Source organism: Hippoglossus stenolepis, chromosome 14 (assembly GCF_022539355.2).
Source record: "Hippoglossus stenolepis isolate QCI-W04-F060 chromosome 14, HSTE1.2, whole genome shotgun sequence".
Lineage (NCBI taxonomy): Eukaryota > Metazoa > Chordata > Actinopteri > Pleuronectiformes > Pleuronectidae > Hippoglossus > Hippoglossus stenolepis.
In genome coordinates this window covers 642,936-658,663 of record NC_061496.1, presented here as the reverse complement: position 1 = coordinate 658,663, position 15,728 = coordinate 642,936, and the positions used below count along the sequence as shown (strand labels likewise).

Genomic DNA, 15,728 nt, shown 5'->3' with positions numbered 1-15,728 from the left:
GAGGAGGAGGAGGAGGAGGAGGAGGGGAGGAGGAGGGAGGAGGAGGAGGAGGAGGAGGAGGAGGAGGAGGAGGAGGAGGGAGGAGGGGAGGAGGAGGAGGAGGGAATATAAAGTGAAAGGTTCTTTAAAAGCATAAAGTTCTAATAAAGAACCTGAAGAACACAAATGTTTAACTTCTGGATTTATTCTGTAATTAGTTAAAAACTTACTTAATGTTTGGAACATTTTAAAATAAAAATAGTTAAGGATCTTTATTATGGAAATATAATATTTACACATATGATTTTCAAAGAGTTACTGGTCCTCTGAGGTCTTACCATATTTTGTTATTATAAATTATAAATATTTTTTAAATATAATTTCTATAAAAATATTTGTGTTTTGGTTTAATTTTCACATATTTGATTCTGTTCTTGTCTCATAACTTCTGATACTTTGTGTTTTCTTCAGTAAAATAATGAAATAAATAAATCTTTAGGTCAAAGGTCAAACTGAGTCTAAACTGATGAATAATTAATGAGCTCAGATGTAAACAATGATTTATTCTCCACCAATCAGCATCAAGAAAACACAGCTGACTGGTTTCACTGCAGATGAGAATCTGAACCAGATCCAGATCCAGAGCATGAACCAGAATTTAGAGACTCGACACAAAAACAAACCACAACCAGACTCAGACCCAGAACAAGATCTGGGACCGTGGGACTAAAAACAGGAGTTAGAACCAGACCAGTTAACTAAGTTAACCTCAGTTAACCTCAGTTAACCTCAGTTAACCTCAGTTAACCTCAGTCTAACTGGTTCTTACTTTCCTGACGTTTAAAGGGAAACTCAACTGATTTCTTGTTTATAAACCAGCAACAGAAGAATTTAATGTTAATCTGTTTACGAACAAAAACTAAATCTGTTGCTTTGTTGATTGATTGATTGATTGATTGATTGATTGATTGATTGATTGATTGATTGATTGATTGGGGTATTGTTGATCATGTTGCTACAATAAATCAGATGATCCTTGTTCTCGCTCCGACATCTGAACCCTGAACTGAACCTGAACAACAAGTCGAGCAGCCGAAGACTCAGCTGCAGCCGTTCGGAGACATGGAGACAAACTGGTCCAACCGGAAACATGTTGAACTGAATGAAGGAATGACGAGTCCAGACAGAGACAGAGACAGAGACAGAGACAGAGAGAGACAGAGAGAGCGAGACAGACAGAGGACGACAGAGACAGAGACAGAGAGAGAGAAAGAGACTCATCAGGAGACATCTCCAGTGGACAGTTTGACCTCTGCCGTCTGGACCAAACTTTATTCCTCGTCTGATTATAAAGATGAAGAAATCTGCAGTGGTTAATTAAAGAGAACGACGAAGTAAAAAGCTTTGAAACAGGTTTGACAGAACAAGAAGCTGAAGATGAGTCACGAGGAGGAAACTGTTCCGGACGAATCTGAAACAAGAGACGAGGAATCAAAAGAAAACCGTGAAGTCAAAGACGTGAAGGTGAAACTTCAGCTGGAGAAGAAGACGATCAGCCCGCTGACGCTCCTCAGAGACGACCTCAGCCAGTTTAAAGACGAAGTGCTGAAGGTGTTAAAGGACACGAGGGCGGAGCATGAGGCCCGTCCGTCCAATCAGACGGGAAATAAAGTGAGTAGCAGCACGCTCAGTCTCCTCAGAGACGACCTGAGCCAGTTTAAAGAGGACGTGAGCAGCATCTTCGGCGTCAACTCATCCAAAGACAAAGACGTGAAATCTGCAGATCCTAAAAGCAGTCAGGCAGCGGAGAGGAGCATCAACCCTCTGAGCCTCATCAAAGAGGACATCTCTAATGTCTTCAGACTCGCTCTGTCCAAGGACAAAGACAACAGAGACCTCAAGGCCCAGGAAGACAAAATAAAAGTCCTCAGAGCTGAGAGAACCGAAGACCCCTTTATGAGGCTGTTCAGAAGAGACCAAACTCTGAGGAGCTGTGAAAGAGCAGAGGACGGACAGGAAGATAAAAAGACGACTTCGGAAAAGAACGAGAAACAAACAGACGATGGTTTCACAGGACAACTCTCAGACAGCGAAGACAAGATCAACACCATGGAAGACCAATCAGAGGAGAGCGATGTGGACGATGAGTCTGAGGGGAAACCGACGACACGTCAAACTGAGGAGACGAGATCACAGACAGGTACGAGGTTCTAATGAGCTGCTGACATCTTGATTCAGGACCAAGGTCAGAAGAGGATCAACTTCTCCTGCCTGGGTTTCGACGCTCAGGCTCCATCACTAACCCTGAGACCACAGGCACGAAGCAGCGCTTCTGCTTTCTACAGGTTTTTCTACTGTTTCAACAAAAAGAGATTTTTATCTTTTCATTTATAATCCTTCTCTTCTCAGTAATTCACTCAAATTGATCAAAGAGCTCGAGATCCAAATATTATCATAGAAAATCTCAAGAAAACTAAACATGACATGACAAATCTTTTATTATTATTATTGTTATTATTATTATTATTAGAGAAAGATGTGTTATCATTTTAAGTTTATAAACGTGTATTATTTGAATTATTACTTTGCTGCCGTTTTATAAATTCTAATCACGTCCTTTAGTCCAAAAGAAAGTTTGAATCAGATGAAATGTTCTCTGAGCATCTTCGACCTTTAACTCTCAAATTCAAATTCAGTTCATTTCTTTAACCAAGTGAACGTTTGTAAAAATCTGAAGAAATCATGTTCACAAAAATGATGCATAAGGACGAACAAGCTGAAAACATAATGTGTCGTGTGGAGCTATAGAAAAGATTCCAGACTTAGTACAACTGTTTTAAAGTCCCGTTCCTTCAAAGTCTGTTTATCTGCAGCCGATCAGAGATGTGACCACGACTCTGTGGATTCAGAGGAAGACGAGAACAAAGAAGAAAAAGGTTCCGAGACTCTTCACTGGGAGAATCTGATCTCTGAGCTCAGCCTCATCAGTCTGAGAGAAGACAAAGACGACGACAGGAGGTGAGAGGAACCACAGGGAGACAACTTGAAGTCATCCAACACCAAACTATTCACTAACTGTCTGATGTTGTTCCTGCAGAGACGAGCCGGGAGAAGAACTGTGGTCTGTGAAAAACTGTAAGATCTTTATTTTTATTTCTCTCTGCTTCACATGAAAGATTTGATCTAATATTGAATCTGCCGGTGTTTGAGAGCCTTTAATGAACTTCGCAGTATCGTCTGCTCCATGGGCTCAGCCACTAACATGGATTTTAAGGTTATTCTCCTCCCTAGATGTTACATAGAAGAGAAAACTGTAACTGAAAAGACCAACTTTAAAAAGTTCATCACATCATCAATAAACCACAATTACTCAGCAGTGATTGGACCTAATCAATCATTGTCTGATAATGTTTTGTCTCTAAAATTCAGTCTTGATAATGACAGAAAATGGAAGAAGAGGTGTCTATAAACTCCTCGGTTCTCTGGATCTTCTCTGGAGGATCCGACTCAGTTTCTCTTCCTCCTCCTGAGCTCCTGTATAAAGTGTAAATCCAGGAGAAGTGGGAACACAGCAGAGGATCCTCCACTGATTCAAATGTTTGATCAACCAATCACGTTCCTTGTTTCTCCTCCTCAGTCGCCATTTATTTGACCATGGACCCGAGCACTGCCAACTCAGAGCTGCTCCTGTCCGACCACAACAGGAAGGCGACTCGCGTGTGGTCGGACAATCGCTACTTGGAAAACATGGACCGGTTTGAGTGCTGCCCTCAGGTCCTGTGCAGGGAGGCGCTGCTGGAATCGGTGTACTGGGAGGTGGAGTGGAGCGGCGGCGCCGACATCGGCGTCACCTACAACAGCATTTCCAGAGACGGAGACACGGCGAGCTGTCTGCTCGGACACAACGAGAGCTCCTGGAGTCTGGAGTGCTCGGAGGACCGCTACACGCCGTGTTACAACAACAAGAGATTCAAGTCATCCTCGCCTGATCCCTTTACCCGCAGAGTCGGGGTTTACCTGGACTGGTCTGCAGGATCTCTGTCCTTCTACTGCATCTCACAGGACGCCATGGTCCACCTCCACACCTTCACCTCCACCTTCACCCAGCCTCTGTACCCCGGCTTCTGGGTGTGGGCCTACGACGGCTCGGTGTCGCTGTGTCAGGTGGAGTTAAACTGGGAACGTCTGCTGCAGTGAATCACTGTGACAGCAGTGCCACCAGAATCCATGGGGGGGCAGTGTAGCCAATAGCTCAGACAAGACGACCATTAGGCACAAAGAAGAAACTTCAACACTGGTGGAACTTTGTGAGAATTGTTGATAACCGTCGTTTATTTGATGATTCTTCAGCTGGACACAGAGACGTTGTCACGACCTCCTCCTCCGTCGCCATGTTTGTTGTTGTCTCTCCGCTCTGTGCTGCCCTCTGGTGGATATTTACAACCATGTCAATGGACAGGACCCGTTTGAAGTATGTGGACGGTTCCATCGTTTGAAACGTGCGTCTCTTTTTTATACGTAAAGTTTAAATAAATGATCCTTTAGACACTTCAGAATCAATCTGATTGGTTGATCTGGAGAATCAGTTAATTAAACCTCGTTAGAATCAGTCTGATAAAAACTGTTTGTTGTCATGTGATCGTTGTGTCATTTGTGTTGCACATCTGCCGTGTGTGTGTGTGTGTGTGTGTGTGTGTGTGTGTGTATTACTGTGTGTGTGTGTGTCTGACCTGTAGTTGACTCTCCTGACTCCCTCGGGTCTCCTGCAGCTCCTTCTCCAGCTGCTCCAGACGAGCAACACGCATCTGCAACACACACACGGTTCACACACATCCAGATGTTTCCACCAGCAGCTTTCTCTGTGTTACATCTCTGTGTTACATCTACAGTTTATGTTTTAAAACTCGCCTGCGTCCTGTGAACGATCTCGTCACTGGAGCCGAATCGTTCCTCCATCACAGATCGAACCTGCTGAGCCTCGAATTCCAGCTGCTGCCGGATCAGATCCATCTGCAGAGAGAACTGAAGGCAGAGGTCAGAGGTCAGAGGCTGCAGGGAAACCTCAGTGTGTGTGTGTGTGTGCGTGTGCGTGCGTGTGTGTGTGTGTGTGTGTGTGTGTGTTCTCACTGTGTCGATGCGGGGCAGTTGGACCAGTCTCTGCGACAGCGCCTCCAGCTGGCTGAAGTACCAGCAGCGCTCTCTCTCCTCCCGGTCGATCTCCCCCAGCAGCAGGTTCCTAAACACACGTCACCTCGTTAAACCATTTGAGACAAATCGTGATTTGTGAATATGGACGATACAAATAAAATTAGATTTGATCTGACGTCAGACGTTATCGTTGTTTTCAGAGAACGTTCACGTGTCACTTTGATTTTACAAACATGTGAAACACATAAACCCAACATAAAGATGGATGACAAATCATATTGGTTGCCCCCTGGTGGCTGGCTGCAGTACAAGTCATAAACCCTGCTGAGGTGCCACGATTGACATCTTAGACTGACTCATGATTGGTCGAGAGCGTGTATGGGCGGGACCTCGATACCACGGACTCTGACTGCAGGTGAAGTCATCACCACAAGAGGGCAGCGTTTGTATCTGACATATGGAGAAAGTGGAGACAAGTCGTCATCTTTGTTTGTTATGAGAACAAACTGAGGAACAGCTCACAGGTTGTCGAGCGTCGAGTTTTAAGATCTTTACGATTTTTAAGATCTTTACGATTTTTAAGATCTTTACGATTTTTAAGATTTTAGATTCTTGATCATTATCAGTGACGCACTTTCAGGATGAAATCCTGGTTTCATCTCTTTGTCGGAGACTCTGAAATCACAGATCCTCTGAAATCAGCAAATCATGTTCAGTTTAACCTTTAGTGAAAAATACGACTTTAAATCAGCTTCAATAGAAAATCAGTGTAATTGAGATCATCAGGGTTTATCTTCTGGAGATCACGAACATCGCTCACCTCTCTTTGTATAGCTCCTCCAGGTGATGGTCGCTCTGTCGCCCGTCCGCTCCACTGATCACAGCTGTTTTGGGCGGGGCTCCGTCCAGGAAGTGATGCGGCAGCATGGCGGCGGCGGCCTCACCTGCGGACACTGCGCTCTGACGGCACGCGGCTCTGAGCGGACTCCTGGTCCGACCCATCGCAGCGACCGAGGACGAGGAGGAGCACGAGGAAAGAGGCATAGCCAGGTGATCGTCTAACTCCGCCCCTCTAATCCCGTCTGCACCCGCCCCTCCGGCGCCTGTGAGCCCCGCCCCTCCCAGACTGTCCGGCAGCAGCCGCAGGTTGTGAGGTTGGTGTTTGAGTTCGTAGTAATTAGTGAGGTCCATGTGGAGCTCTGAGGGAGAGGAGGAAGAGGAGGAAGAGGAGCGTCACTCATCATCACCTTTAACCACGAGTCTGACCAGAACCAGGAAATAAAATCTGCAGACAGGAAATAGTTGTGTTCTTTCTCTATGTGTGTTAACTTGACTTCTCGCTGCAGCTCTACGACAACAAACAGAAGTTTACTGGTGAAGGTGAAACAAATATATTTCAATAACCGTGAATTAATTTACTGTCCAACTGATTTCAAGTGAAAACATCCGAGAGTCTCATCAGTGACATCACACTTTACGAGCTGTTATTTTTTACACACACACACACACGCACAAACACACACACACACACACACACACACACACACACACACACACACACACACACACACAGACACACACACACACAAACACACAAACACACACACACACACACACACACACACACACACACACACACACACACACACAAACACACACACACACACACACACACACACACACACACAAACACACACACACACACACACACACACACACACACACACACACACACACACACACACACACACACACACACACACACACACACCTGCAGTTTGAGTTAATTTATTTTCAGTCCAGACGAACTCATTAAGCTTTATTGTTTCAGTGGATTTATTCTTAACGAGGCTGCAGCCAATCAGGTTAGTGATTGAGTCAATTCATTTCTCTGTGAATGATGATTGGTCCCCGTGGAAGCTCAGCGGCGTTCACACAGTAGAGTCATTAAAGAAGCATCTGCTCATCTGAGACGACCTCTGACCTTTGAGTTGATGCAGAACGTCGCTCCTCCCTGACGACGCCAGGGTTCCCGCCTCCTGCTCCAGTTTACTCTGCAGCTGCTTCAGCACTTCCTGTAACAGAGGTTTCAAGTCACAGAAACATGTGAAAACACAAATTCATGTTCGAGGTCATGTGACGATCACTTCCTGTTTGAGATCAGAGATGTGATGACGCAACCTGACGACCGAACCACGGTAAATAAAGATGGACGACATGACAGCTCCCTAAAGCGATGCCAAAACACTGAGGTTAGATTATATATATATATACCTCCACCTGCTGCTGGACGTTAAAGGTAAATTGAAATATATATATATATATATATATATATATATATATATATATATATATAAACAATCTCTTCTCTTACTGCTCATTACATTTGAATAAAAACCAGGTCAAACTGACCTCTGAAGATAATAAGTCAGGTCAAATCAAAGAGAATCGTTCTTTCTCGTCCAGTCGACGTTTCCACCTGACGTCAGATCAGCTGAGAGAAAAAGCTTTAAACTCCGCCTCCTGTTTGTCTGATGAAGCCGTCGACCTGCTGCAGGTGAACCAGGTCTGAAACTCTCCGACTGCCACATCACAATCTGAGCTCAGACTGATAATCCAGCTGCTGTCAGCATCTGGACACGTGACTGTGTGTGGGACAGGATTATGTTCAGCAGCCTCTGGTCCTGGGATTCGACAGGATTCTCTCTTATTATGATTATTTCAGTTGATTTATTGAGTTTTATATTTTTATATCATAGAAACGTCACTTTGGAGGAAAACAGACGTTATTTATTCTTGTTTTCACTGATCTTTTCGTACTGAACATTTTTTCCAGAGCAGTTTCCGTCGCCATTAAGTGTTTTCCCAGACTCTGTCACTGTGACCTTTGACCTTCAACTACCAAATTTGAATGAGCTCATCCATGAGTGAATACTTTTATTAACTTGAAGAAATTCCCTCAAGTCCTTCTTGAGATATTTTGTTTACGAGAACGGGACGGACGGAAAACACGAAGCCTCCAGCCACTGGGTGTCGCCAGCGCGGAGGAATAAAACAATAACACTGTTAAAATGTCACGTTGCATCGTCATGAAGCTAATCTCCACATGTCATGATGTCATGTGACATCACCAGTCCCCACATTTGCATGATAACACTGACCCCTAGTGGTTCGTCTGACACCGACGCTCTTTCCTTAGTTCAAGGAAAACGTGGCGTCGAACTCACCTTCATGCCGCTGGTCTCCGTCTCCAGTTTGGACAAGTGGTTGGAGTTGTCCTCCAGCTCCCTCCGCAGGTGGGAGTTCTCCTTGCGGAGCGCCTCCACCTGGTGGGCGAGCTGGTCGTAGGACGATACGGCGTTGGCCATCTTCACACTCTGCAGCGCCCCCTGCAGGAACACACAGACCGGAGGTTAACCGACCTGTTTCTATAGACCAGGCTCAGACACAGAACGGAGGCTGAAGATGTCGCAGGTTCAATTCTGAGCTTCTGTTGTCACTCCTCCTCCTCCTCGTCCTCCTCCTCCTCCTCCTCCTCGTCCTCCTCCTCCTCCTCCTCCTCCTCCTCACAGTGACTCTGATCATGTGTCAGTTGGTATTGATGGTTTTCCGTCTGTTATTTAACACGTTACATAAATCCGTTCTGCCTCCACTTGTCTCCTGAATCTCAGTCTCTTTATTTTAACTGAACAGAATGGTTGTATTTATTATTCTAATATTAAATCATTTATGGCTCCTGACAAACTTCACTTGTGATATTTTGGGTCAAACATGTTGTTCACTCTGTGTATTGATTAATTCTGTGGAACATGTTTCAATGAACACACAAACGGACGGGGGTGAAAACATAACCTCCTTGCTGGAGGTAACGATGGATCCTAACACGCGACATCAGAAGTGACTGATGGACGGTGGTTGAGTGAATGAGGCTCATGTGAGTTCACCAGGGAACTGAATCTGACAAGCCGCCTCCTGAGCTCCCACGCTGACCTCTGACCTCTGCACGTAGTAAACATGGAGAACAGCAGTGTCAGTGAACTCAACACAGACAGACGAGGTTTCTTTATTATAATATTTAAAACAGGAAGTTCAGGAGAGACGTGTTTTATCAGAGCAGAGATCTTCATGTTTTCTGAGGGAAATAAACTCGATGAAGACAAAGTGAAGCTCCGAGTCGTTGGGAGATCTGCTCACGCTCGGCCGCTCTTTGACTCGCTCACTGAGTCTGACCTTCGCTGCAGAGACGAAGAGTCAGAGCGACGCTGCACAGAAACACATGATGACGTTCAGATGATTCTCTGTCAGCTCAGTCTGCAGATCTGGAGTCAGTGCAGCAAAATGTCACTGCTGCATCATGACGAGGCCCCTCCCCTCCGACCCGGGGGGGGCCGCTGCAGGTCTGAGAGGAGAAACAACTGAATCTGCTGTGATGTGGGTTTTACTGGATGTTACAGGACATGAGAGGACACACACACACACACACACACACACACACACACACACACACACACACACACACACACACACACACACACACACACTGTTATGAAACAGACGAGCAGCAGTCTGACATCCACTAATCAATATTAATGATCAATACTAATGAACTAATGAACTCTGTGTGTTCTTATGTTTCTGTACTTGTGGGGACCATGTTCCACATGATGCAGATCATGAATCTCCTGATTCTGGATTCAGGTTCAGAATTACATACGACGTTTACATACAACGAACCAACAACTGAATCTGAAACAGACGCCTGACAAACCACAGAAGAAGGATAAAAAGAAATTTAAAAAATAAAGATTCAGTCCCGAGGAAACAGACCTGATCCACACCTGATCCAGACCTGATCTACACCTGATCTATACCTGCCAATCCAGACCTGAGCCAGACCTGATCCAGACCTGATCCAGACCAAACCACAATGAAGATTCACAGTCACTTCTTCTAAACACATCATCAGATGCAGAAGATGAAGAAGATGAAGATGAGGCACCATGTGATCAGAGATCCTGATGACATCATAATGACTCACAGACCTGCAGGTTACAGACGTGAACAAACCTTCATCACATGTTAACCTGAGAGGGTTTGATTTTCTAAATCTGTTTATCCGTCACCAGGATCAACACTGTCAGTGGCGGCGGCGGTGGCGCCCGAGAGCGAAACACATCAGCTGACTTGTCTGAACAACAGGAAGTGACCTCACCTGATGATGAGCATGTGACCAGCTGGGGACGCAGGACACAATGTTCTCATGTTGTCCAAAGATTCAGTTTCAGATTAATCCACGGTTATATCAGCGAGTGTCCTCACAAATACAGACGACCCGATGTGTGTGTGTGAAGGTCCCTGATACTGCAGACCTCAGCTGGTGTGTGTGTGTGTGTGTGTGTGTGTGTGTGTGTGTGTGTGTGTGTGTGTGTGTGTGTGTGTGTGTGTGTGTCCCATCAAAGAGCTCTGATATATTGATGTTCTCTGTTACCACGGCAATAGGCACACATCCCCCCTCTATCACCATAGTGACACATTCATGTCTGTTTCTGCCTCCTCTGTCATCTGACACACACACACACACACACACACACACACACACACACACACACACACACACACACACACACACACACACACACACACACCTCGTTGCTGCTGCAGTCGCTGCAAAGCATGCTGGGTGAGAAAATGTGCATCCCCCGAGAGGAAAAATGAATCAAACGGAGAGCGAGCCTGAACAGAGACCATTAACAGTGCAGTCGCCATGGAAACCACTGATCCGAGGTGTGTGACCCCAATATGAGACGACGGCGTGAAGAGATGCGGCAGGAAGATGAGAGACGGAGGAAGAGAAGAGAAGAAGGCGTGATGGAGGAGAGAGATCCAAGACAAAGATGGAGGAGGAAGAGAAACAAGAAGAAATAACCAGGAAAATAAAATAAATAATAAAATAAATTACACATCTGACATGAGATAAAAAGCATTTTAAAGTCCAGGGCTGCGTTCAGCTCGGAAAAAAACATTATTCAAATGTAAACCTTGTGCGTTGAACATTGTGATTCATATCAGTCTTCTTATATGCACGTCGCTGCTGATTGGACGACACCTCTGACACGCCCACCCTCGAAGCTCGGAAACAGTGAAACGATAAAAAAGTCCATGAAAGTGTCCGATTTAATCAGTTTATTCAAACACAGACTAAAGCTTTAATGTTTCTGTCGTTTCAAAGAGCTTGGATTTAAATGTTTTTATTTTCTCATCTGCTGTAATAATAATAAATTTAATAAGAATAAGAATAATAGATATTGAGGTATTTTGTGGACCCCTCCCTCCACCTGCTCCCAGCATCCTCCCATCCTCCATCTCTCTCTGACCTCTGAGACTGGTTACTGGAACTACAAGTCCCATGATCCTCTGCTTTCACTGTGTTGAGCATCATGGAACTACAAGTCCCATGATCCTCTGCTTTCACTGTGTTGAGCATCATGGAACTACAAGTCCCATGATCCTCTGCTTTCACCGTGTTGAGCATCATGGAACTACAAGTCCCATGATCCTCTGCTTTCACCGTGTTGAGCATCATGGAACTACAAGTCCCATGATCCTCTGCTTTCACCGTGTTGAGCATCATGGAACTACAAGTCCCATGATCCTCTGCTTTCACCGTGTTGAGCATCATGGAACTACAAGTCCCATGATCCTCTGCTTTCACCGTGTTGAGCATCATGGAACTACAAGTCCCATGATCCTCTGCTTTCACCGTGTTGAGCATCATGGAACTACAAGTCCCATGATCCTCTGCTTTCACCGTGTTGAGCATCATGGAACTACAAGTCCCATGATCCTCTGCTTTCACTGTGTTGAGCATCGCTACAACTGTTGTGACACAATCAGGCCAAGTTTACACTTAAATGTGTCAAAGCTTTTCATCTTCATCTTATGACACAAAGGAGGAGGAGGAAGAGGAGGAGGACGAAGAGGAGGAGGAGGAAGAGGAGGAGGACGAAGAGGAGGAGGAGGAAGAGGAGGAGGACGAAGAGGAGGAGGACGAAGAGGAGGATGCAGGTTTAACATCACTCTGACCGGTACCTCATTAACCACAACAACATGACATCGTCACAGAATGAGTCATCTCTTGCACTTCCAGCCACCATGTTGTTGTTGTTGTTGTTGTTGTTGTTGTTGTTGTTGTTGTTGTTTGAGAGAACGATTGTCATCATTGACACAATCGTTCAAAAACTTGTTTTTGAGTTTGAGTGAACGTTTCCACTGAGAAGAAGAATTATCTGGAAGAGTTCTGGAGATGATACGTTCAAGAGAATGGGACGTACAGACGTACAGAAGCACAGACACACAGACGCACAGACACAAAGACACACAGACACACAGACACACAGACACACAGACACAGACACAAAGACACACAGACGCACAGACACACAGACACACAGGCAACACAGACACAAAGACACACAGACACACAGACACACAGACACAGACACAAAGACACACACACAGACGCACAGACACAAAGACACACAGAAGCACAGAAGCACAGACACACAGACACAGACACAAACACAGACACACAGACACACAGACGCACAGACGCACAGACACACAGACACACAGAAGCACAGACACACAGAAGCACAGACACACAGACACAGACACACAGACACACAGACACACAGACACACAGACACACAGACACACAGACACACAGACACACAGACACACAGACACACAGAAGCACAGACACACAGAAGCACAGACGTACAGACGTACAACTACTTTTCCTGATTCGTTCGAACATCAGATTTAAATCTTAAATTCCACACATGATGAAGGTCAAAGGTTGGAGGTGAACGTGTCAATCAGCCAATGGGACGACAGAACAGCACAGACTCATTCTAAACACCTAAGAAACACCAGCTGCACCTGAACGCCACAGTGTCCCTCAGAAGTAACGTTCAGGTAAACTCAGAGAAACTGAGCTTCAGCACTAACTCACCAACAGCCTGAGGAGGATGATGAAGATGATGAATATGAGGATGATGGGGATGATGGGGATGATGAAGATGATGAAGATGATGAGGATGATGGGGATGATGGGGATGATGAAGATGATGAGGATGATGAAGATGATGAAGATGATGAAGATGATGAGGATGATGGGGATGATGAAGATGATGGGGATGATGGGGATGATGGGGATGATGAAGATGATGAGGATGATGGGGATGATGAAGATGATGAGGATGATGGGGATGATGGGGATGATGAAGATGATGAGGATGATGAGGATGATGGGGATGATGAAGATGATGGGGATGATGGGGATGATGGGGATGATGAAGATGATGGGGATGATGAAGATGATGAAGATGAAGATGAAGATGAAGATGAAGATGAAGATGAAGATGAAGATGAAGAATCGTTCAGATTCTCAGGATGAAGAACATGAGTCAGGATCAGTGAACGTTTGGTTTTCTTGATTCTTGACCTGGACCTGGACCTGGACCTGGACCTGGACCTGGACCTGATCTACGTCTGAACCATCAGATCCAAACAGAATCTTCTTCATGTGAAGATGGGAACTCTCTCTTCCTGTTGCTGTGTTCAAAGACTCTCAGAGACCTGGGACTTTTCAACTTCTTCACTGAGAAACATGAGAAATGTTTCAGCAGCTGATTCTCAAATATCTGAGTTTCCTCAAACAAACGATGAACTGGACCCAGAACCAGCTGGTTCAAATCCAGACCCCAGGACCTGAACCCTCAGACACCAGAGCTGATCCTCTTCAGGATCCAGACCCCAGGACCTGAACCCTCAGACACCACAGAGCTGATCCTCTTCAGGATCCAGACCCCAGGACCTGAACCCTCAGACACCACAGAGCTGATCCTCTTCAGGATCCAGACCACAGGACCTGAACCCTCAGACACCAGAGCTGATCCTCTTCAGGATCCAGACCCCAGGACCTGAACCCTCAGACACCAGAGCTGATCCTCTTCAGGATCCAGACCCCAGGACCTGAACCCTCAGACACCAGAGCTGATCCTCTTCAGGATCCAGACCCCAGGACCTGAACCCTCAGACACCACAGAGCTGATCCTCTTCAGGATCCAGACCCCAGGACCTGAACCCTCAGACACCACAGAGCTGATCCTCTTCAGGATCCAGACCACAGGACCTGAACCTCAGACACCAGAGCTATCCTCTTCAGGATCCAGACCCCAGGACCTGAACCTCAGACGCCAGAGCTGATCCTCTTCAGGATCCAGACCACAGGACCTGAACCTCAGACACCAGACTGAAGATCAGACCACAGGACCTGAACCTCAGACACAGGCTGATCTCTTCAGATCCAGACCAGGCCTGAACCAGACGCTCTTATCAGACCCCGACCTGAACCCTCAGACACCACAGAGCTGATCTCTAGGATCCAGACCCAGGACCTGAACCTCAGACACCAAGCTGATCTCTTCAGATCCAGACCCCAGACCTGAACCTCAGACACCAGGCTGATCCTCTTCAGATCCAGACCCCAGGACCTGAACCTCAGACACCAGAGCTGATCCTCTTCAGGATCCAGACCACAGGACCTGAACCCTCAGACACCAGAGCTGATCCTCTTCGGATCCAGACCCCAGGACCTGAACCCTCAGACACCAGAGCTGATCTCTTCAGGATCCAGACCCCAGGACCTGAACCCTCAGACACCAGAGCTGATCCTCTTCAGGATCCAGACCGCAGGACCTGAACCTCAGACACCACAGAGCTGATCCTCTCGGATCCAGACCCAGACCTGAACCCTCAGACACCACAGAGCTGATCCTCTTCAGATCCAGACCACAGGACCTGAACCCTCAGACACCAGAGCTGATCCTCTTGGGATCCAGACCCCAGGACCTGAACCCTCAGACACCAGAGCTGATCCTCTTGGGATCCAGACCCAGACCTGAACCTCAGACACACGACCTGACCTAGAACAGTATCTCCAGGATCCAGACCCCAGGACCTGAACCTCAGACACCACAGAGCTGATCCTCTTCAGGATCCAGACCCCAGGACCTGAACCCTCAGACACCACAGAGCTGATCTCTTCAGATCCAGACCCAGGACCTGAACCCTCAGACACCAGAGCTGATCCTCTTCAGGATCCAGACCACAGGACCTGAACCCTCAGACACCAGAGCTGATCCTCTTCAGGATCCAGACCCCAGGACCTGAACCCTCAGACACCAGAGCTGATCCTCTTCAGGATCCAGACCCCAGGACCTGAACCCTCAGACACCAGAGCTGATCCTCTTCAGGATCCAGACCCCAGACCTGAACCTCAGACACCAGAGCTGATCCTCTTCAGGATCAGACCCAGGACCTGAACCTCAAACCCCAGAGCTGATCCTCTTCAGATCAGATCCGATCCAGACCAAGACCTGACCTCAGACACCAGAGCGATCCTCCAGACCTGAACCCTCAGCCCAGAGCTGATCCTCTTCAGGATCCAGACCACAGGACCTGAACCCTCAGACGCCAGAGCTGATCCTCTTCAGGATCCAGACCCCAGGACCTGAACCCTCAGACACCAGAGCTGA

At 46.6% G+C, this 15,728-nt stretch overlaps 3 protein-coding genes across 9 annotated transcripts in view; 1 reads left to right on the top strand and 2 right to left on the bottom strand.

The window, feature by feature from the left end:
- The window catches only part of LOC118121592 (receptor expression-enhancing protein 6), a 719,670-nt gene that overhangs the window by 73,872 nt on the left and 630,070 nt on the right, over window positions 1-15,728 (bottom strand). The window lies entirely within an intron of this gene.
- apc2 (APC regulator of WNT signaling pathway 2) overlaps window positions 1-15,728 on the bottom strand; it is a 30,850-nt gene that overhangs the window by 13,868 nt on the left and 1,254 nt on the right. The window contains exons 2-7 of the mRNA XM_035176246.2: window positions 8,355-8,516; window positions 7,112-7,202; window positions 5,948-6,326; window positions 5,107-5,215; window positions 4,888-5,001; window positions 4,710-4,784 (exon numbers count right to left, since the gene is read on the bottom strand). Coding sequence (XP_035032137.2) covers window positions 4,710-4,784; window positions 4,888-5,001; window positions 5,107-5,215; window positions 5,948-6,326; window positions 7,112-7,202; window positions 8,355-8,495 — 909 coding nt within the window. The 5' untranslated portion in view covers window positions 8,496-8,516. The remainder of the gene's footprint in view (window positions 1-4,709; window positions 4,785-4,887; window positions 5,002-5,106; window positions 5,216-5,947; window positions 6,327-7,111; window positions 7,203-8,354; window positions 8,517-15,728) is intronic.
- LOC118120857 (neoverrucotoxin subunit alpha) lies at window positions 1,166-4,613 on the top strand. 2 transcript variants are annotated; one of them, XM_035176249.2, is made up of 4 exons: window positions 1,166-2,179; window positions 2,853-2,997; window positions 3,077-3,114; window positions 3,617-4,613. In XM_035176249.2, the coding sequence occupies exons 1-4, from the start codon at window positions 1,417-1,419 to the stop codon at window positions 4,174-4,176; spliced, it is 1,506 nt and encodes a 501-aa protein (XP_035032140.1). In that variant the 5' UTR covers window positions 1,166-1,416; the 3' UTR covers window positions 4,177-4,613. The 2 variants fall into 2 exon arrangements, with proteins under 2 accessions (XP_035032140.1, XP_035032139.1); XM_035176248.2 differs by having other exon boundaries at window positions 2,838-2,997.